General features: G+C 33.0%; 3 protein-coding genes and 2 long non-coding RNA genes across 12 annotated transcripts in view; 2 read left to right on the top strand and 3 right to left on the bottom strand.

Annotated features, from left to right (window-relative positions):
* LOC137237025 (eukaryotic translation initiation factor 4B-like) overlaps positions 1–22,701 on the bottom strand; it is a 401,195-nt gene that overhangs the window by 133,886 nt on the left and 244,608 nt on the right. Inside the window, exon 5 of one of the 6 annotated variants that reach the window (XM_067760165.1) lies at positions 488–617. The exons of the other annotated variants lie outside the window; for them this stretch is intronic. Within the exon in view, the coding sequence (XP_067616266.1) occupies positions 579–617 (39 nt within the window). The 3' untranslated portion in view covers positions 488–578. Of the gene's footprint in view, positions 1–487; positions 618–22,701 lie in introns of those variants that run through there. 6 annotated transcript variants of the gene reach the window in all.
* Positions 5,820–9,922, bottom strand: LOC137237024 (uncharacterized). 2 transcript variants are annotated; one of them, XR_010948757.1, is made up of 2 exons: positions 5,956–9,922; positions 5,820–5,887 (listed from the first exon to the last, which is right to left on the bottom strand). XR_010948757.1 is itself a non-coding variant. In XM_067760160.1 (2 exons), the coding sequence occupies exon 2, from the start codon at positions 8,735–8,737 to the stop codon at positions 6,191–6,193; it is 2,547 nt and encodes an 848-aa protein (XP_067616261.1). In that variant the 5' UTR covers positions 8,738–8,892; positions 8,961–9,922; the 3' UTR covers positions 5,820–6,190. The 2 variants fall into 2 exon arrangements, 1 of the variants encoding a protein (XP_067616261.1); XM_067760160.1 differs by having other exon boundaries at positions 5,820–8,892; positions 8,961–9,922.
* On the bottom strand, positions 11,831–12,192 carry LOC137237023 (uncharacterized). Its single transcript, XR_010948756.1, has 2 exons — positions 11,967–12,192; positions 11,831–11,898 (listed from the first exon to the last, which is right to left on the bottom strand). It is a non-coding gene; the product is annotated as an uncharacterized lncRNA (long non-coding RNA).
* LOC137237021 (uncharacterized) lies at positions 16,119–19,303 on the top strand. 2 transcript variants are annotated; one of them, XR_010948755.1, is made up of 2 exons: positions 16,119–19,167; positions 19,236–19,303. XR_010948755.1 is itself a non-coding variant. In XM_067760159.1 (2 exons), the coding sequence occupies exon 2, from the start codon at positions 16,386–16,388 to the stop codon at positions 18,930–18,932; it is 2,547 nt and encodes an 848-aa protein (XP_067616260.1). In that variant the 5' UTR covers positions 16,120–16,162; positions 16,231–16,385; the 3' UTR covers positions 18,933–19,303. The 2 variants fall into 2 exon arrangements, 1 of the variants encoding a protein (XP_067616260.1); XM_067760159.1 differs by having other exon boundaries at positions 16,120–16,162; positions 16,231–19,303.
* LOC137237020 (uncharacterized) lies at positions 21,580–22,305 on the top strand. The gene is made up of 2 exons (XR_010948754.1): positions 21,580–22,169; positions 22,238–22,305. It is a non-coding gene; the product is annotated as an uncharacterized lncRNA (long non-coding RNA).

Below are 22,701 nucleotides of genomic sequence, written 5' to 3'. Positions count from 1 at the left end.
ATTATATAAAATATAAATTGTTTATTATTTTTTTTCTTAAATGTATTACAGTAAAGTACTACCATAAGATTTCGAAATGACCATAAGCATAAGTATCAATATGATTTTTTCGTACAATTCGCTTATCATCCATATTGCTTAGAGCTACTTTATAAATATTTTATGTAAGTGTGGATAATTTCGTAGGCTTTCTCATCCAAACGCTCTAGGTGTGAACAATTGCAAGTGTCTGGACCATCTGTGCTATTAGAATTCGACTAAACACAGTTTTCATAGTGTTCACCGAAATGATTTTTTATTTTACTTAATTTATCTCTATACTCAATTTTTGAATGAATTTCGAAAAGCCTTTTCCTCTGCTCTTCAGGTAAAATATGTTTAAATTGTTTCAGAAAATTAAATATGTCTACTGCTGCTGACGACGACGACGACGATGACATGCTTGTGATTACTGAACCTTCATATGCAATGTTTGATAATAACGATCAAAATGAATTATTGTTGGATTTATATCGTACGAAGTGTGCTCATATAATGATTCTCGTTTATGTAATGTTTCCGTATTGTCTTCCGGAAATTCAAAGCAATAGATATTTAAAGTACGCTGTATATAATTGCTGTAATAAGAGCATTTAATTAGTATTTCACAATTATCGTAAACTAAATTGATATGTCTATAAAACACTTCTGGGCTTTCAAGAATGTCTCCTATTCTCTTTTCCTTTTCAACTAGTAATTCTTTAAAATTCTCAATAGCCTCTATAATGGTGTATTCACTTTTTTTCACACCATGTGACTCACTCCTTTTATCGCGGATAGTTGGTCTAAAAGATCCCCCAGGGCTCTGCGTTGTTGTTATTGTTGCTGTTGTTTTTAATAATGATGGGTTGAGCTCAGGAAAACTCTGATCTAACAATTGATTTTTAAACGTAATGAAGTGTTTGAAATATTGTATTCAAAACTAGTCTGTTTACTATTTTCAAAATTTCTAAAGCTGTTTATATTTTGTTCTTGATTCATAAATTGATTATAGGGATAACTTGTTCCATAACTTAAGTGAAACAGGCAAATAAGTAAAATTTTTATTAAATTAGCTAATTTCATATCGGTTTTTATTTTTTATTTTTATCTATACCTCTGTGAGTCACATTATACAATGATCATGTTATATGTTTGTCTATAGTTTTTCACATTAATTATTTCTATATGTGGTCTTTTAAATGAAGTATACTGGGCTAGAATCTTTTCAATACCACCATTACTAAGAATGTGTTCAGTTTCAATTTCACGATATTCAAAGCACTTGATGCTCAACATTTTTTCCACGCATCTACTATCATAAGTACAACGAATTGGTAGATCAAAATTATCATATTCCAATTTAAAATGTCGGCCACCGTGGTGTGATGGTAGCGTGCTCTGCCTACCACACCGTATCCCCTGGGTTCACGTCCCGGGCAAGCAACATCAAAATTTTAGAAATAAGGTTTTTCAATTAGAAGAAAATTTTTCTAAGCGGGGTCGCCCCTCGGCAGTTTTGGTAAGCGCTCCGAGTGTATTTCTGCCATGAAAAGCTCTTAGTGAAAACTCATCTACCTTGCAGATGCCGTTCGGATGTAGGGAAAATCAAGAGGAGCACGACGCAAATTGGAAGAGAAGCTCGGCCTTAGATCTCTTCGGAGGTTATCGCGCCTTACATTTTTTTTTTAAATTTAAAATGTCGATTAAATGCTTGTTTTGCCTCAATGATTCCCCCAATATCAGATTCCTTTTCAATGAGCTCTCTACGAAATGCCTCTATAGCTTCATCTATAGTAAAAGTTCTCATAGGCTTCCCTTCCGTTGAAAAATCATCTTTAGACAATGGTACGATTGTTGTGGATGGTGAAAATAATGGTACCGTTGACAACACTTAAATTTCTTCTTCGTCATTAGTTAAAAGAAGCTCACTTTGTTTTAGTAATAATAATGAAATATTTATTGATAAAATAGCATTACTATTCGGTAATGTTAATGTTTAAAATGAGGTTGATATTGGAAAACAATGTATTTATATACTTACTTTTCTTCTTCTTCTTCTTCTTCTAATTCTCACCCTTTTAAAATAAAAACACTAAAGTTAAGATTTCTAATTCTATTTTATTTCATTATAAATTTAAATTACTACCCGATATGTATTTGAACAAAATATATGCTGATTTTAAAGCAGAACGAATTGTCGTTCGTTGATTTTCACATTACAATCAGTATGAAAATGATATTGACAACGCACAACATCTGGGTGTAAACTATATAATCTAGAGATATTCATTCCATCACATCCTGTACTCTCCTCTTCAATGCTAAACACCGGCTCTTGGGGGAACTCTGCTATCCATACACTTTTTTGTCGCCCCTTAATGTATTTATATACTTACTTTTCTTCTTCTTCTTCTTCTAATAATTCTCACCCTTTTAAAATAAAAACACTAAAGTTAAAATTTTTAATTCTATTTTATTTCATTATAAATTTAAATTACTACCCGATATGTATTTGAATATATGCTGATTTTAAAGCACAACGAAATTGTCGTTGGTTGATTTTCATATTACAATCAGTATGAAAATGATATTGACAATGCAAAACATCTGGGTGTAAACTATATAATCTAGAGAGATTCATTCCATCACATACTGTACTCTCCTCTTCAATGTTAAACACCAGCTTTTGGAGGAACTCTGCTATCCATACACTTTTTTGTCGCCCCTTAACATAAACTTTTATGATTTATTAAATTTTAATGAGCTCGAGGCAGTTTAAAAAATTGAAACACAGTTTAAATTTTTATATTTCAATTTTATTTGGTCGATATTTCGATCTCATTCTGAGATCATCCTCAGGAACTGTGGACAAAAACAACAATTAGTTAACATGTAAACAATTTTCAAACCCTAAACATAATACCACTTACACAATTGAATATGTTTTACCGACTAACAAGATGTACGAAAAAAGAAAGCGTAGAAGTCAAATAAATATGAAAATATAAACAATTTAAAACACCGTAAGTATAAACAAAAATCTACAAAAACAACAACACATAGGATGACGAACAAAAAGACATAATCATTTGCATTAACACACAAATGTACATATGTACATATATATTTGTCATCCCACTGCATTTGTTGTGTTGAGCTGCAATTCTAACTAGAACAGTGTTGTTGTCTTAAAACTAAGTCGCGGTAAACGCGCGCCAGCTGATCAGTGTCTATTTTATAATTCATTTTCGTGTCATTAGGGGTGTTCGTTATGTGCAGCATTTCTAAAGTATATCTTTTGCCGTAATTTTTCTCCTCGTGTAAAATGGATACATTATCGAAATCGGGATAATGTCCGGTATCTTTGCAATGTGATGACAATGCCGTCTTATTGTCCGAAAAACTGCTTCTTAATTTCACATTTGACCTGTGAGCGGAAATCCTTGTCTTGAGTTTCATTTTTGTTGTCCCCACATATACCTTTTTGCATAAGTGGGACCCGTCACCATTACACGGAATCCTGTAAACTACATCAGACTTCTCTTGTTTGGGAATTCTATCCTTTGTATTGCTGTAGAGTTTTCTTAGCGTGTGTTTATAAGTTGACGCGATCTGATATTTATCTCTGTCATAGAGCTTTGAAAATTTTATTCTTTCCGTTATTCCTGGAACATGAACTACTGATTTGTATATTTTTCCCTCTCCTTTGGCTATGTTGGTTCTCTCCTTATTTTCGGTAAAGTATGTTCGAAGTAATTGCTTTATGGTTGTCATAGGGAAGTCATTCTTTGTCAAGGTTACTTTTATTTCGTCAATATTCTTTCCGTGAAAAATCGTGTCGCCTATCGAGAGAACTCTTCTAATGAAATTGCTTGCGGTGTTTATAATTGTTTTTTTGTCATGTTTTGAATTAAAATTAATAAGTCTTCCAGATGCCGTGGGCTTTTTATACCAGTCAATCAACAATTTGTTATTCTTTCTGATAATAAGAGTGTCTAAGTAGGGTAGCTCTCCATCTTTTTCCGTTTCTATTGTAAATTGAATTGATTTATTGAAGTTGTTAAGATCGTTGAGCATCTTGTCGACATCTTGTGTCCTAACAATCGCGAACAAGTCGTCAACGTACTTAGTTAATAAGCGCGGTTTGTTGGCAGTTTCCATCATGAATATGCACATATAGTTCCTCCATGACTATATGTGCTACGACAGGTGATGCTGGTGATCCCATAGGCATTCCTGACCGTTGCTCATATATTTTTTCATTATATTTAAAGTAACGATTTTCCATTATGCAAAATTTAACTATGTTTAAAAACAGCTCTTGCTTTAACTTTGTATGGTCTTTTAATTCATTCCATTTTGAGGATATTATCTTTAATGCCAAGTCTACTGGAATGCTCGGGAATAAGGACACTACATCAAAAGACACTAGAATCTCATCATCATAGATATAGGTATTATTTATTTTTCGTTTGAATTCAATCGCATCTTTAACATTAAATTTAGACGATTTAGTTATATTTTCCAATATGTTAACAACATATTTGCATAATTCATACGACGGTGAGCAAATAGAGGAACAAATAGGTCGAAGTGGCGCCCCTTCTTTGTGAATTTTAGGCAAACCGTAAATTCTAGGTGGGTTTGCAGTTTTGCTTAAAAGTCGCTGTTTTTCTATTTCATTGATAACACCGTTATCAAGCATTTTTTGAACTAACGCATTGTTCTTCTCTTGTAATTTACTAGTAGGGTCTCGTTTTAACACTCTATATGTTGAAATGTTATTAACAATCGTTTGCATCTTTCTATCATATTCGGCTTTTTCCAACGCTACCGTTACATTACCCTTATCTGCATTTAGAATCAGTATATCTTTATTCTTTTTCAGAAATGTTTTTGTGGCGAGTACCGTTTTGTTTATAAATTTATCCCTAGCAGAAATTTTATTCCTATTAAGATGCTCGTGTATAAGTTTAGTAAAATTACTTCTTCCTATTTCTTGTTTTTCTTTGTCTTCAATAGTGCGTATAACATTCTCCCCGTCTGCTATAAGTTGGAATAAAGGAAACTCTTTATCTTGAATTGGAAGGGCATATTTCGGACCCAGAGATAAGAGCCAACGAATGTCTGTGGGAAAATCTATAGATGAAATATTATGAAACCATGCTGGGACCACCCTAATATTTAAATTTTCTCTTTGTCTACTTTTGAGATTTTCGTATTTCTTAATTTGATTGGTTTTAATCTGCGCCGTTTGTTTGGTCGCTAACAACTCCTCACTTTGAAAAAATTGAGTGGAATGTGTTGCTTCAAGACATTGAGTTATCAGTGCTCTCAATATATTTACCTCTTTTTTGTTGTCTTAAAATTTCATGCTTGATGTTGATTAAAAGGTTGATGAGTTTGCTTTTCACATTATTTATAAATGTGGCCACCACTTTGGAAAATTTTTTCGGTATATTGTTGTTGCTGGTATTATTAGTAATTACGTATATTATATTCTTTGTTGCATTATCAATAAAATTAGGAGTTAAGCCATCTCTTCTGCACCTTTCCAAAAATTTAGTTGATGTTGTTAGTCTTGTGACTTGTTTCGTAATATGTTGGTAGTGTTTTATGTATTTGTTGGTCTGGGCGTCATAGTTATGCTTGATGTTTTTGTACACTCTGGTTGTACTGTTTTTCTCTCGGTGTGCTCTCCGTTTGAACATTTTAAAAATATATTTTTATTTGCCTTCAAATATTATAATTTATTAAATTTTAATGAGCTCGAGGCAGTTTAAAAAATTGAAACACAGTTTAAATTTTTATATTTCAATTTTATTTGGTCGATATTTCGATCTCATTCTGAGATCATCCTCAGGAACTGTGGACAAAAACAACAATTAGTTAACATGTAAACAATTTTCAAACCCTAAACATAATACCACTTACACAATTGAATATGTTTTACCGACTAACAAGATGTACGAAAAAAGAAAGCGTAGAAGTCAAATAAATATGAAAATATAAACAATTTAAAACACCGTAAGTATAAACAAAAATCTACAAAAACAACAATACATAGGATGACGAACAAAAAGACATAATCATTTGCATTAACACACAAATGTACATATGTACATATATATTTGTCATCCCACTGCATTTGTTGTGTTGAGCTGCAATTCTAACTAGAACAGTGTTGTTGTCTTAAAACTAAGTCGCGGTAAACGCGCGCCAGCTGATCAGTGTCTATTTTATAATTCATTTTCGTGTCATTAGGGGTGTTCGTTATGTGCAGCATTTCTAAAGTATATCTTTTGCCGTAATTTTTCTCCTCGTGTAAAATGGATACATTATCGAAATCGGGATAATGTCCGGTATCTTTGCAATGTGATGACAATGCCGTCTTATTGTCCGAAAAACTGCTTCTTAATTTCACATTTGACCTGTGAGCGGAAATCCTTGTCTTGAGTTTCATTTTTGTTGTCCCCACATATACCTTTTTGCATAAGTGGGACCCGTCACCATTACACGGAATCCTGTAAACTACATCAGACTTCTCTTGTTTGGGAATTCTATCCTTTGTATTGCTGTAGAGTTTTCTTAGCGTGTGTTTATAAGTTGACGCGATCTGATATTTATCTCTGTCATAGAGCTTTGCAAATTTTATTCTTTCCGTTATTCCTGGAACATGAACTACTGATTTGTATATTTTTCCCTCTCCTTTGGCTATGTTGGTTCTCTCCTTATTTTCGGTAAAGTATGTTCGAAGTAATTGCTTTATGGTTGTCATAGGGAAGTCATTCTTTGTCAAGGTTACTTTTATTTCGTCAATATTCTTTCCGTGAAAAATCGTGTCGCTTATCGAGAGAACTCTTCTAATGAAATTGCTTGCGGTGTTTATAATTGTTTTTTTGTCATGTTTTGAATTAAAATTAATAAGTCTTCCAGATGCCGTGGGCTTTTTATACCAGTCAATCAACAATTTGTTATTCTTTCTGATAATAAGAGTGTCTAAGTAGGGTAGCTCTCCATCTTTTTCCGTTTCTATTGTAAATTGAATTGATTTATTGAAGTTGTTAAGATCGTTGAGCATCTTGTCGACATCTTGTGTCCTAACAATCGCGAACAAGTCGTCAACGTACTTAGTTAATAAGCGCGGTTTGTTGGCAGTTTCCATCATGAATTTGGATAGTAGTTCCTCCATGACTATATCTGCTACGACAGGTGATGCTGGTGATCCCATAGGCATTCCTGACCGTTGCTCATATATTTTTTCATTATATTTAAAGTAACGATTTTCCATTATGCAAAATTTAACTATGTTTAAAAACAGCTCTTGCGTTAACTTTGTATGGTCTTTTAATTCATTCCATTTTGAGGATATTATCTTTAATGCCAAGTATACTGGAATGCTCGGGAATAAGGACACTACATCAAAAGACACTAGAATCTCATCATCATAGATATAGGTATTATTTATTTTTCGTTTGAATTCAATCGCATCTTTAACATTAAATTTAGACGATTTAGTTATATTTTCCAATATGTTAACAACATATTTGCATAATTCATACGACGGTGAGCAAATAGAGGAACAAATAGGTCGAAGTGGCGCCCCTTCTTTGTGAATTTTAGGCAAACCGTAAATTCTAGGTGGGTTTGCAGTTTTGCTTAAAAGTCGCTGTTTTTCTATTTCATTGATAACACCGTTATCAAGCATTTTTTGAACTAACGCATTGTTCTTCTCTTGTAATTTACTAGTAGGGTCTCGTTTTAACACTCTATATGTTGAAATGTTATTAACAATCGTTTGCATCTTTCTATCATATTCGGCTTTTTCCAACGCTACCGTTACATTACCCTTATCTGCATTTAGAATCAGTATATCTTTATTCTTTTTCAGAAATGCTTTTGTGGCGAGTACCGTTTTGTTTATAAATTTATCCCTAGCAGAAATTTTATTCCTATTAAGATGCTCGTGTATAAGTTTAGTAAAATTACTTCTTCCTATTTCTTGTTTTTCTTTGTCTTCAATAGTGCGTATAACATTCTCCCCGTCTGCTATAAGTTGGAATAAAGGAAACTCTTTATCTTGAATTGGAAGGGCATATTTCGGACCCAGAGATAAGAGCCAACGAATGTCTGTGGGAAAATCTATAGATGAAATATTATGAAACCATTCTGGGACCACCCTAATATTTAAATTTTCTCTTTGTCTACTTTTGAGATTTTCGTATTTCTTAATTTGATTGGTTTTAATCTGCGCCGTTTGTTTGGTCGCTAACAACTCCTCACTTTGAAAAAATTGAGTGGAATGTGTTGCTTCAAGACATTGAGTTATCAGTGCTCTCAATATATTTACCTCTTTTTTGTTGTGTCTTAAAATTTCATGCTTGATGTTGATTAAAAGGTTGATGAGTTTGCTTTTCACATTATTTATAAATGTGGCCACCACTTTGGAAAATTTTTTCGGTATATTGTTGTTGCTGGTATTATTAGTAATTACGTATATTATATTCTTTGTTGCATTATCAATAAAATTAGGAGTTAAGCCATCTCTTCTGCACCTTTCCAAAAATTTAGTTGATGTTGTTAGTCTTGTGACTTGTTTCGTAATATGTTGGTAGTGTTTTATGTATTTGTTGGTTTGGGCGTCATAGTTATGCTTGATGTTTTTGTACACTCTGGTTGTACTGTTTTTCTCTCGGTGTGCTCTCCGTTTGAACATTTTAAAAATATATTTTTATTTGCCTTCAAATATTATAATTTATTAAATTTTAATGAGCTCGAGGCAGTTTAAAAAATTGAAACACAGTTTAAATTTTTATATTTCAATTTTATTTGGTCGATATTTCGATCTCATTCTGAGATCATCCTCAGGAACTGTGGACAAAAACAACAATTAGTTAACATGTAAACAATTTTCAAACCCTAAACATAATACCACTTACACAATTGAATATGTTTTACCGACTAACAAGATGTACGAAAAAAGAAAGCGTAGAAGTCAAATAAATATGAAAATATAAACAATTTAAAACACCGTAAGTATAAACAAAAATCTACAAAAACAACAATACATAGGATGACGAACAAAAAGACATAATCATTTGCATTAACACACAAATGTACATATGTACATATATATTTGTCATCCCACTGCATTTGTTGTGTTGAGCTGCAATTCTAACTAGAACAGTGTTGTTGTCTTAAAACTAAGTCGCGGTAAACGCGCGCCAGCTGATCAGTGTCTATTTTATAATTCATTTTCGTGTCATTAGGGGTGTTCGTTATGTGCAGCATTTCTAAAGTATATCTTTTGCCGTAATTTTTCTCCTCGTGTAAAATGGATACATTATCGAAATCGGGATAATGTCCGGTATCTTTGCAATGTGATGACAATGCCGTCTTATTGTCCGAAAAACTGCTTCTTAATTTCACATTTGACCTGTGAGCGGAAATCCTTGTCTTGAGTTTCATTTTTGTTGTCCCCACATATACCTTTTTGCATAAGTGGGACCCGTCACCATTACACGGAATCCTGTAAACTACATCAGACTTCTCTTGTTTGGGAATTCTATCCTTTGTATTGCTGTAGAGTTTTCTTAGCGTGTGTTTATAAGTTGACGCGATCTGATATTTATCTCTGTCATAGAGCTTTGAAAATTTTATTCTTTCCGTTATTCCTGGAACATGAACTACTGATTTGTATATTTTTCCCTCTCCTTTGGCTATGTTGGTTCTCTCCTTATTTTCGGTAAAGTATGTTCGAAGTAATTGCTTTATGGTTGTCATAGGGAAGTCATTCTTTGTCAAGGTTACTTTTATTTCGTCAATATTCTTTCCGTGAAAAATCGTGTCGCTTATCGAGAGAACTCTTCTAATGAAATTGCTTGCGGTGTTTATAATTGTTTTTTTGTCACGTTTTGAATTAAAATTAATAAGTCTTCCAGATGCCGTGGGCTTTTTATACCAGTCAATCAACAATTTGTTATTCTTTCTGATAATAAGAGTGTCTAAGTAGGGTAGCTCTCCATCTTTTTCCGTTTCTATTGTAAATTGAATTGATTTATTGAAGTTGTTAAGATCGTTGAGCATCTTGTCGACATCTTGTGTCCTAACAATCGCGAACAAGTCGTCAACGTACTTAGTTAATAAGCGCGGTTTGTTGGCAGTTTCCATCATGAATATGCACATATAGTTCCTCCATGACTATATGTGCTACGACAGGTGATGCTGGTGATCCCATAGGCATTCCTGACCGTTGCTCATATATTTTTTCATTATATTTAAAGTAACGATTTTCCATTATGCAAAATTTAACTATGTTTAAAAACAGCTCTTGCTTTAACTTTGTATGGTCTTTTAATTCATTCCATTTTGAGGATATTATCTTTAATGCCAAGTCTACTGGAATGCTCGGGAATAAGGACACTACATCAAAAGACACTAGAATCTCATCATCATAGATATAGGTATTATTTATTTTTCGTTTGAATTCAATCGCATCTTTAACATTAAATTTAGACGATTTAGTTATATTTTCCAATATGTTAACAACATATTTGCATAATTCATACGACGGTGAGCAAATAGAGGAACAAATAGGTCGAAGTGGCGCCCCTTCTTTGTGAATTTTAGGCAAACCGTAAATTCTAGGTGGGTTTGCAGTTTTGCTTAAAAGTCGCTGTTTTTCTATTTCATTGATAACACCGTTATCAAGCATTTTTTGAACTAACGCATTGTTCTTCTCTTGTAATTTACTAGTAGGGTCTCGTTTTAACACTCTATATGTTGAAATGTTATTAACAATCGTTTGCATCTTTCTATCATATTCGGCTTTTTCCAACGCTACCGTTACATTACCCTTATCTGCATTTAGAATCAGTATATCTTTATTCTTTTTCAGAAATGTTTTTGTGGCGAGTACCGTTTTGTTTATAAATTTATCCCTAGCAGAAATTTTATTCCTATTAAGATGCTCGTGTATAAGTTTAGTAAAATTACTTCTTCCTATTTCTTGTTTTTCTTTGTCTTCAATAGTGCGTATAACATTCTCCCCGTCTGCTATAAGTTGGAATAAAGGAAACTCTTTATCTTGAATTGGAAGGGCATATTTCGGACCCAGAGATAAGAGCCAACGAATGTCTGTGGGAAAATCTATAGATGAAATATTATGAAACCATTCTGGGACCACCCTAATATTTAAATTTTCTCTTTGTCTACTTTTGAGATTTTCGTATTTCTTAATTTGATTGGTTTTAATCTGCGCCGTTTGTTTGGTCGCTAACAACTCCTCACTTTGAAAAAATTGAGTGGAATGTGTTGCTTCAAGACATTGAGTTATCAGTGCTCTCAATATATTTACCTCTTTTTTGTTGTGTCTTAAAATTTCATGCTTGATGTTGATTAAAAGGTTGATGAGTTTGCTTTTCACATTATTTATAAATGTGGCCACCACTTTAGAAAATTTTTTCGGTATATTGTTGTTGCTGGTATTATTAGTAATTACGTATATTATATTCTTTGTTGCATTATCAATAAAATTAGGAGTTAAGCCATCTCTTCTGCACCTTTCCAAAAATTTAGTTTATGTTGTTAGTCTTGTGACTTGTTTCGTAATATGTTGGTAGTGTTTTATGTATTTGTTGGTTTGGGCGTCATAGTTATGCTTGATGTTTTTGTACACTCTGGTTGTACTGTTTTTCTCTCGGTGTGCTCTCCGTTTGAACATTTTAAAAATATATTTTTATTTGCCTTCAAATATTATAATTTATTAAATTTTAATGAGCTCGAGGCAGTTTAAAAAATTGAAACACAGTTTAAATTTTTATATTTCAATTTTATTTGGTCGATATTTCGATCTCATTCTGAGATCATCCTCAGGAACTGTGGACAAAAACAACAATTAGTTAACATGTAAACAATTTTCAAACCCTAAACATAATACCACTTACACAATTGAATATGTTTTACCGACTAACAAGATGTACGAAAAAAGAAAGCGTAGAAGTCAAATAAATATGAAAATATAAACAATTTAAAACACCGTAAGTATAAACAAAAATCTACAAAAACAACAATACATAGGATGACGAACAAAAAGACATAATCATTTGCATTAACACACAAATGTACATATGTACATATATATTTGTCATCCCACTGCATTTGTTGTGTTGAGCTGCAGTTCTAACTAGAACAGTGTTGTTGTCTTAAAACTAAGTCGCGGTAAACGCGCGCCAGCTGATCAGTGTCTATTTTATAATTCATTTTCGTGTCATTAGGGGTGTTCGTTATGTGCAGCATTTCTAAAGTATATCTTTTGCCGTAATTTTTCTCCTCGTGTAAAATGGATACATTATCGAAATCGGGATAATGTCCGGTATCTTTGCAATGTGATGACAATGCCGTCTTATTGTCCGAAAAAACTGCTTCTTAATTTCACATTTGACCTGTGAGCGGAAATCCTTGTCTTGAGTTTCATTTTTGTTGTCCCCACATATACCTTTTTGCATAAGTGGGACCCGTCACCATTACACGGAATCCTGTAAACTACATCAGACTTCTCTTGTTTGGGAATTCTATCCTTTGTATTGCTGTAGAGTTTTCTTAGCGTGTGTTTATAAGTTGACGCGATCTGATATTTATCTCTGTCATAGAGCTTTGAAAATTTTATTCTTTCCGTTATTCCTGGAACATGAACTACTGATTTGTATATTTTTCCCTCTCCTTTGGCTATGTTGGTTCTCTCCTTATTTTCGGTAAAGTATGTTCGAAGTAATTGCTTTATGGTTGTCATAGGGAAGTCATTCTTTGTCAAGGTTACTTTTATTTCGTCAATATTCTTTCCGTGAAAAATCGTGTCGCTTATCGAGAGAACTCTTCTAATGAAATTGCTTGCGGTGTTTATAATTGTTTTTTTGTCATGTTTTGAATTAAAATTAATAAGTCTTCCAGATGCCGTGGGCTTTTTATACCAGTCAATCAACAATTTGTTATTCTTTCTGATAATAAGAGTGTCTAAGTAGGGTAGCTCTCCATCTTTTTCCGTTTCTATTGTAAATTGAATTGATTTATTGAAGTTGTTAAGATCGTTGAGCATCTTGTCGACATCTTGTGTCCTAACAATCGCGAACAAGTCGTCAACGTACTTAGTTAATAAGCGCGGTTTGTTGGCAGTTTCCATCATGAATTTGGATAGTAGTTCCTCCATGACTATATCTGCTACGACAGGTGATGCTGGTGATCCCATAGGCATTCCTGACCGTTGCTCATATATTTTTTCATTATATTTAAAGTAACGATTTTCCATTATGCAAAATTTAACTATGTTTAAAAACAGCTCTTGCGTTAACTTTGTATGGTCTTTTAATTCATTCCATTTTGAGGATATTATGTTTAATGCCAAGTCTACTGGAATGCTCGGGAATAAGGACACTACATCAAAAGGCACTAGAATCTCATCATCATAGATATAGGTATTATTTATTTTTCGTTTGAATTCAATCGCATCTTTAACATTAAATTTAGACGATTTAGTTATATTTTCCAATATGTTAACAACATATTTGCATAATTCATACGACGGTGAGCAAATAGAGGAACAAATAGGTCGAAGTGGCGCCCCTTCTTTGTGAATTTTAGGCAAACCGTAAATCCTAGGTGGGTTTGCAGTTTTGCTTAAAAGTCGCTGTTTTTCTATTTCATTGATAACACCGTTATCAAGCATTTTTTTGAACTAACGCATTGTTCTTTCTCTTGTAATTTACTAGTAGGGTCTCGTTTTAACACTCTATATGTTGAAATGTTATTAACAATCGTTTGCATCTTTCTATCATATTCGGCTTTTTCCAACGCTACCGTTACATTACCCTTATCTGCATTTAGAATCAGTATATCTTTATTCTTTTTCAGAAATGTTTTTGTGGCGAGTACCGTTTTGTTTATAAATTTATCCCTAGCAGAAATTTTATTCCTATTAAGATGCTCGTGTATAAGTTTAGTAAAATTACTTCTTCCTATTTCTTGTTTTTCTTTGTCTTCAATAGTGCGTATAACATTCTCCCCGTCTGCTATAAGTTGGAATAAAGGAAACTCTTTATCTTGAATTGGAAGGGCATATTTCGGACCCAGAGATAAGAGCCAACGAATGTCTGTGGGAAAATCTATAGATGAAATATTATGAAACCATTCTGGGACCACCCTAATATTTAAATTTTCTCTTTGTCTACTTTTGAGATTTTCGTATTTCTTAATTTGATTGGTTTTAATCTGCGCCGTTTGTTTGGTCGCTAACAACTCCTCACTTTGAAAAAATTGAGTGGAATGTGTTGCTTCAAGACATTGAGTTATCAGTGCTCTCAATATATTTACCTCTTTTTTGTTGTGTCTTAAAATTTCATGCTTGATGTTGATTAAAAGGTTGATGAGTTTGCTTTTCACATTATTTATAAATGTTTGCCTAAAATTCACAAAGAAGGGGCGCCACTTCGACCTATTTGTTCCTCTATTTGCTCACCGTCGAATGAATTATGCAAATATGTTGTTAACATATTGGAAAATATAACTAAATCGTCTAAATTTAATGTTAAAGATGCGATTGAATTCAAACGAAAAATAAATAATACCTATATCTATGATGATGAGATTCTAGTGTCTTTTGATGTAGTGTCCTTATTCCCGAGCATTCCAGTAGACTTGGCATTAAAGATAATATCCTCAAAATGGAATGAATTAAAAGACCATACAAAGTTAACGCAAGAGCTGTTTTTAAACATAGTTAAATTTTGCATAATGGAAAATCGTTACTTTAAATATAATGAAAAAATATATGAGCAATGGTCAGGAATGTCTATGGGATCACCAGCATCACCTGTCGTAGCAGATATAGTCATGGAGGAACTACTATCCAAATTCATGATGGAAACTGCCAACAAACCGCGCTTATTAACTAAGTACGTTGACGACTTGTTCGCGATTGTTAGGACACAAGATGTCGACAAGATGCTCAACGATCTTAACAACTTCAATAAATCAATTCAATTTACAATAGAAACGGAAAAAGATGGAGAGCTACCCTACTTAGACACTCTTATTATCAGAAAGAATAACAAATTGTTGATTGACTGGTATAAAAAGCCCACGGCATCTGGAAGACTTATTAATTTTAATTCAAAACATGACAAAAAAACAATTATAAACACCGCAAGCAATTTCATTAGAAGAGTTCTCTCGATAAGCGACACGATTTTTCACGGAAAGAATATTGACGAAATAAAAGTAACGTTGACAAAGAATGACTTCCCTATGACAACCATAAAGCAATTACTTCGAACATACTTTACCGAAAATAAGGAGAGAACCAACATAGCCAAAGGAGAGGGAAAAATATACAAATCAGTAGTTCATGTTCCAGGAATAACGGAAAGAATAAAATTTTCAAAGCTCTATGACAGAGATAAATATCAGATCGCGTCAACTTATAAACACACGCTAAGAAAACTCTACAGCAATACAAAGGATAGAATTCCCAAACAAGAGAAGTCTGATGTAGTTTACAGGATTCCGTGTAATGGTGACGGGTCCCACTTATGCAAAAAGGTATATGTGGGGACAACAAAAATGAAACTCAAGACAAGGATTTCCGCTCACAGGTCAAATGTGAAATTAAGAAGCAGTTTTTCGGACAATAAGACGGCATTGTCATCACATTGCAAAGATACCGGACATTATCCCGATTTCGATAATGTATCCATTTTACACGAGGAGAAAAATTACGGCAAAAGATATACTTTAGAAATGCTGCACATAACGAACACCCCTAATGACACGAAAATGAATTATAAAATAGACACTGATCAGCTGGCGCGCGTTTACCGCGACTTAGTTTTAAGACAACAACACTGTTCTAGTTAGAATTGCAGCTCAACACAACAAATGCAGTGGGATGACAAATATATATGTACATATGTACATTTGTGTGTTAATGCAAATGAGTATGTCTTTTTGTTCGTCATCCTATGTATTGTTGTTTTTGTAGATTTTTGTTTATACTTACGGTGTTTTAAATTGTTTATATTTTCATATTTATTTGCCTTCTACGCTTTCTTTTTTCGTACATCTTGTTAGTCGGTAAAACATATTCAATTGTGTAAGTGGTATTATGTTTAGGGTTTGAAAATTGTTTACATGTTAACTAATTGTTGTTTTTGTCCACAGTTCCTGAGGATGATCTCAGAATGAGATCGAAATATCGACCAAATAAAATTGAAATATAAAAATTTAAACTGTGTTTCAATTTTTTAAACTGCCTCGAGCTCATTAAAATTTAATAAATTATAATATTTGAAGGCAAATAAAAATATATTTTTAAAATGTTCAAACGGAGAGCACACCGAGAGAAAAACAGTACAACCAGAGTGTACAAAAACATCAAGCATAACTATGACGCCCAGACCAACAAATACATAAAACACTACCAACATATTACGAAACAAGTCACAAGACTAACAACATCAACTAAATTTTTGGAAAGGTGCAGAAGAGATGGCTTAACTCCTAATTTTATTGATAATGCAACAAAGAATATAATATACGTAATTACTAATAATACCAGCAACAACAATATACCGAAAAAATTTTCCAAAGTGGTGGCCACATTTATAAATAATGTGAAAAGCAAACTCATTAACCTTTTAATCAACATCAAGCATGAAATTTTAAGACACAACAAAAAAGAGGTAAATATATTGAGAGCACTGATAACTCAATGTCTTGAAGCAACACATTCCACTCAATTTTTTCAAAGTGAGGAGTTGTTAGCGACCAAACAAACGGCGCAGATTAAAACCAATCAAATTAAGAAATACGAAAATCTCAAAAGTAGACAAAGAGAAAATTTAAATATTAGGGTGGTCCCAGAATGGTTTCATAATATTTCATCTATAGATTTTCCCACAGACATTCGTTGGCTCTTATCTCTGGGTCCGAAATATGCCCTTCCAATTCAAGATAAAGAGTTTCCTTTATTCCAACTTATAGCAGACGGGGAGAATGTTATACGCACTATTGAAGACAAAGAAAAACAAGAAATAGGAAGAAGTAATTTTACTAAACTTATACACGAGCATCTTAATAGGAATAAAATTTCTGCTAGGGATAAATTTATAAACAAAACGGTACTCGCCACAAAAACATTTCTGAAAAAGAATAAAGATATACTGATTCTAAATGCAGATAAGGGTAATGTAACGGTAGCGTTGGAAAAAGCCGAATATGATAGAAAGATGCAAACGATTGTTAATAACATTTCAACATATAGAGTGTTAAAACGAGACCCTACTAGTAAATTACAAGAGAAGAACAATGCGTTAGTTCAAAAAATGCTTGATAACGGTGTTATCAATGAAATAGAAAAACAGCGACTTTTAAGCAAAACTGCAAACCCACCTAGAATTTACGGTTTGCCTAAAATTCACAAAGAAGGGGCGCCACTTCGACCTATTTGTTCCTCTATTTGCTCACCGTCGTATGAATTATGCAAATATGTTGTTAACATATTGGAAAATATAACTAAATCGTCTAAATTTAATGTTAAAGATGCGATTGAATTCAAACGAAAAATAAATAATACCTATATCTATGATGATGAGATTCTAGTGTCTTTTGATGTAGTGTCCTTATTCCCGAGCATTCCAGTAGACTTGGCATTAAAGATAATATCCTCAAAATGGAATGAATTAAAAGACCATACAAAGTTAACGCAAGAGCTGTTTTTAAACATAGTTAAATTTTGCATAATGGAAAATCGTTACTTTAAATATAATGAAAAAATATATGAGCAACGGTCAGGAATGCCTATGGGATCACCAGCATCACCTGTCGTAGCAGATATAGTCATGGAGGAACTACTATCCAAATTCATGATGGAAACTGCCAACAAACCGCGCTTATTAACTAAGTACGTTGACGACTTGTTCGCGATTGTTAGGACACAAGATGTCGACAAGATGCTCAACGATCTTAACAACTTCAATAAATCAATTCAATTTACAATAGAAACGGAAAAAGATGGAGAGCTACCCTACTTAGACACTCTTATTATCAGAAAGAATAACAAATTGTTGATTGACTGGTATAAAAAGCCCACGGCATCTGGAAGACTTATTAATTTTAATTCAAAACATGACAAAAAAACAATTATAAACACCGCAAGCAATTTCATTAGAAGAGTTCTCTCGATAAGCGACACGATTTTTCACGGAAAGAATATTGACGAAATAAAAGTAACCTTGACAAAGAATGACTTCCCTATGACAACCATAAAGCAATTACTTCGAACATACTTTACCGAAAATAAGGAGAGAACCAACATAGCCAAAGGAGAGGGAAAAATATACAAATCAGTAGTTCATGTTCCAGGAATAACGGAAAGAATAAAATTTTCAAAGCTCTATGACAGAGATAAATATCAGATCGCGTCAACTTATAAACACACGCTAAGAAAACTCTACAGCAATACAAAGGATAGAATTCCCAAACAAGAGAAGTCTGATGTAGTTTACAGGATTCCGTGTAATGGTGACGGGTCCCACTTATGCAAAAAGGTATATGTGGGGACAACAAAAATGAAACTCAAGACAAGGATTTCCGCTCACAGGTCAAATGTGAAATTAAGAAGCAGTTTTTCGGACAATAAGACGGCATTGTCATCACATTGCAAAGATACCGGACATTATCCCGATTTCGATAATGTATCCATTTTACACGAGGAGAAAAATTACGGCAAAAGATATACTTTAGAAATGCTGCACATAACGAACACCCCTAATGACACGAAAATGAATTATAAAATAGACACTGATCAGCTGGCGCGCGTTTACCGCGACTTAGTTTTAAGACAACAACACTGTTCTAGTTAGAATTGCAGCTCAACACAACAAATGCAGTGGGATGACAAATATATATGTACATATGTACATTTGTGTGTTAATGCAAATGATTATGTCTTTTTGTTCGTCATCCTATGTATTGTTGTTTTTGTAGATTTTTGTTTATACTTACGGTGTTTTAAATTGTTTATATTTTCATATTTATTTGACTTCTACGCTTTCTTTTTTCGTACATCTTGTTAGTCGGTAAAACATATTCAATTGTGTAAGTGGTATTATGTTTAGGGTTTGAAAATTGTTTACATGTTAACTAATTGTTGTTTTTGTCCACAGTTCCTGAGGATGATCTCAGAATGAGATCGAAATATCGACCAAATAAAATTGAAATATAAAAATTTAAACTGTGTTTCAATTTTTTAAACTGCCTCGAGCTCATTAAAATTTAATAAATTATAATATTTGAAGGCAAATAAAAATATATTTTTAAAATGTTCAAACGGAGAGCACACCGAGAGAAAAACAGTACAACCAGAGTGTACAAAAACATCAAGCATAACTATGACGCCCAGACCAACAAATACATAAAACACTACCAACATATTACGAAACAAGTCACAAGACTAACAACATCAACTAAATTTTTGGAAAGGTGCAGAAGAGATGGCTTAACTCCTAATTTTATTGATAATGCAACAAAGAATATAATATACGTAATTACTAATAATACCAGCAACAACAATATACCGAAAAAATTTTCCAAAGTGGTGGCCACATTTATAAATAATGTGAAAAGCAAACTCATCAACCTCTTAATCAACATCAAGCATGAAATTTTAAGACACAACAAAAAAGAGGTAAATATATTGAGAGCACTGATAACTCAATGTCTTGAAGCAACACATTCCACTCAATTTTTTCAAAGTGAGGAGTTGTTAGCGACCAAACAAACGGCGCAGATTAAAACCAATCAAATTAAGAAATACGAAAATCTCAAAAGTAGACAAAGAGAAAATTTAAATATTAGGGTGGTCCCAGAATGGTTTCATAATATTTCATCTATAGATTTTCCCACAGACATTCGTTGGCTCTTATCTCTGGGTCCGAAATATGCCCTTCCAATTCAAGATAAAGAGTTTCCTTTATTCCAACTTATAGCAGACGGGGAGAATGTTATACGCACTATTGAAGACAAAGAAAAACAAGAAATAGGAAGAAGTAATTTTACTAAACTTATACACGAGCATCTTAATAGGAATAAAATTTCTGCTAGGGATAAATTTATAAACAAAACGGTACTCGCCACAAAAACATTTCTGAAAAAGAATAAAGATATACTGATTCTAAATGGAGATAAGGGTAATGTAACGGTAGCGTTGGAAAAAGCCGAATATGATAGAAAGATGCAAACGATTGTTAATAACATTTCAACATATAGAGTGTTAAAACGAGACCCTACTAGTAAATTACAAAAGAACAATGCGTTAGTTCAAAAAATGCTTGATAACGGTGTTATCAATGAAATAGAAAAACAGCGACTTTTAAGCAAAACTGCAAACCCACCTAGAATTTACGGTTTGCCTAAAATTCACAAAGAAGGGGCGCCACTTCGACCTATTTGTTCCTCTATTTGCTCACCGTCGTATGAATTATGCAAATATGTTGTTAACATATTGGAAAATATAACTAAATCGTCTAAATTTAATGTTAAAGATGCGATTGAATTCAAACGAAAAATAAATAATACCTATATCTATGATGATGAGATTCTAGTGTCTTTTGATGTAGTGTCCTTATTCCCGAGCATTCCAGTAGACTTGGCATTAAAGATAATATCCTCAAAATGGAATGAATTAAAAGACCATACAAAGTTAACGCAAGAGCTGTTTTTAAACATAGTTAAATTTTGCATAATGGAAAATCGTTACTTTAAATATAATGAAAAAATATATGAGCAACGGTCAGGAATGCCTATGGGATCACCAGCATCACCTGTCGTAGCAGATATAGTCATGGAGGAACTACTATCCAAATTCATGATGGAAACTGCCAACAAACCGCGCTTATTAACTAAGTACGTTGACGACTTGTTCGCGATTGTTAGGACACAAGATGTCGACAAGATGCTCAACGATCTTAACAACTTCAATAAATCAATTCAATTTACAATAGAAACGGAAAAAGATGGAGAGCTACCCTACTTAGACACTCTTATTATCAGAAAGAATAACAAATTGTTGATTGACTGGTATAAAAAGCCCACGGCATCTGGAAGACTTATTAATTTTAATTCAAAACATGACAAAAAAATAATTATAAACACCGCAAGCAATTTCATTAGAAGAGTTCTCTCGATAAGCGACACAATTTTTCACGGAAAGAATATTGACGAAATAAAAGTAACGTTGACAAAGAATGACTTCCCTATGACAACCATAAAGCAATTACTTCGAACATACTTTACCGAAAATAAGGAGAGAACCAACATAGCCAAAGGAGAGGGAAAAATATACAAATCAGTAGTTCATGTTCCAGGAATAACGGAAAGAATAAAATTTTCAAAGCTCTATGACAGAGATAAATATCAGATCGCGTCAACTTATAAACACACGCTAAGAAAACTCTACAGCAATACAAAGGATAGAATTCCCAAACAAGAGAAGTCTGATGTAGCTTACAGGATTCCGTGTAATGGTGACGGGTCCCACTTATGCAAAAAGGTATATGTGGGGACAACAAAAATGAAACTCAAGACAAGGATTTCCGCTCACAGGTCAAATGTGAAATTAAGAAGCAGTTTTTCGGACAATAAGACGGCATTGTCATCACATTGCAAAGATACCGGACATTATCCCGATTTCGATAATGTATCCATTTTACACGAGGAGAAAAATTACGGCAAAAGATATACTTTAGAAATGCTGCACATAACGAACACCCCTAATGACACGAAAATGAATTATAAAATAGACACTGATCAGCTGGCGCGCGTTTACCGCGACTTAGTTTTAAGACAACAACACTGTTCTAGTTAGAATTGCAGCTCAACACAACAAATGCAGTGGGATGACAAATATATATGTACATATGTACATTTGTGTGTTAATGCAAATGATTATGTCTTTTTGTTCGTCATCCTATGTATTGTTGTTTTTGTAGATTTTTGTTTATACTTACGGTGTTTTAAATTGTTTATATTTTCATATTTATTTGACTTCTACGCTTTCTTTTTTCGTACATCTTGTTAGTCGGTAAAACATATTCAATTGTGTAAGTGGTATTATGTTTAGGGTTTGAAAATTGTTTACATGTTAACTAATTGTTGTTTTTGTCCACAGTTCCTGAGGATGATCTCAGAATGAGATCGAAATATCGACCAAATAAAATTGAAATATAAAAATTTAAACTGTGTTTCAATTTTTTAAACTGCCTCGAGCTCATTAAAATTTAATAAATTATAATATTTGAAGGCAAATAAAAATATATTTTTAAAATGTTCAAACGGAGAGCACACCGAGAGAAAAACAGTACAACCAGAGTGTACAAAAACATCAAGCATAACTATGACGCCCAGACCAACAAATACATAAAACACTACCAACATATTACGAAACAAGTCACAAGACTAACAACATCAACTAAATTTTTGGAAAGGTGCAGAAGAGATGGCTTAATTCCTAATTTTATTGATAATGCAACAAAGAATATAATATACGTAATTACTAATAATACCAGCAACAACAATATACCGAAAAAATTTTCCAAAGTGGTGGCCACATTTATAAATAATGTGAAAAGCAAA

This window comes from Eurosta solidaginis, chromosome 1 (assembly GCF_040869045.1).
Source record: "Eurosta solidaginis isolate ZX-2024a chromosome 1, ASM4086904v1, whole genome shotgun sequence".
NCBI classification, from domain to species: Eukaryota; Metazoa; Arthropoda; class Insecta; order Diptera; family Tephritidae; genus Eurosta; species Eurosta solidaginis.
Note: the sequence above shows the minus strand (reverse complement) of the source record. Positions and strands in the feature narration are given on the sequence as shown.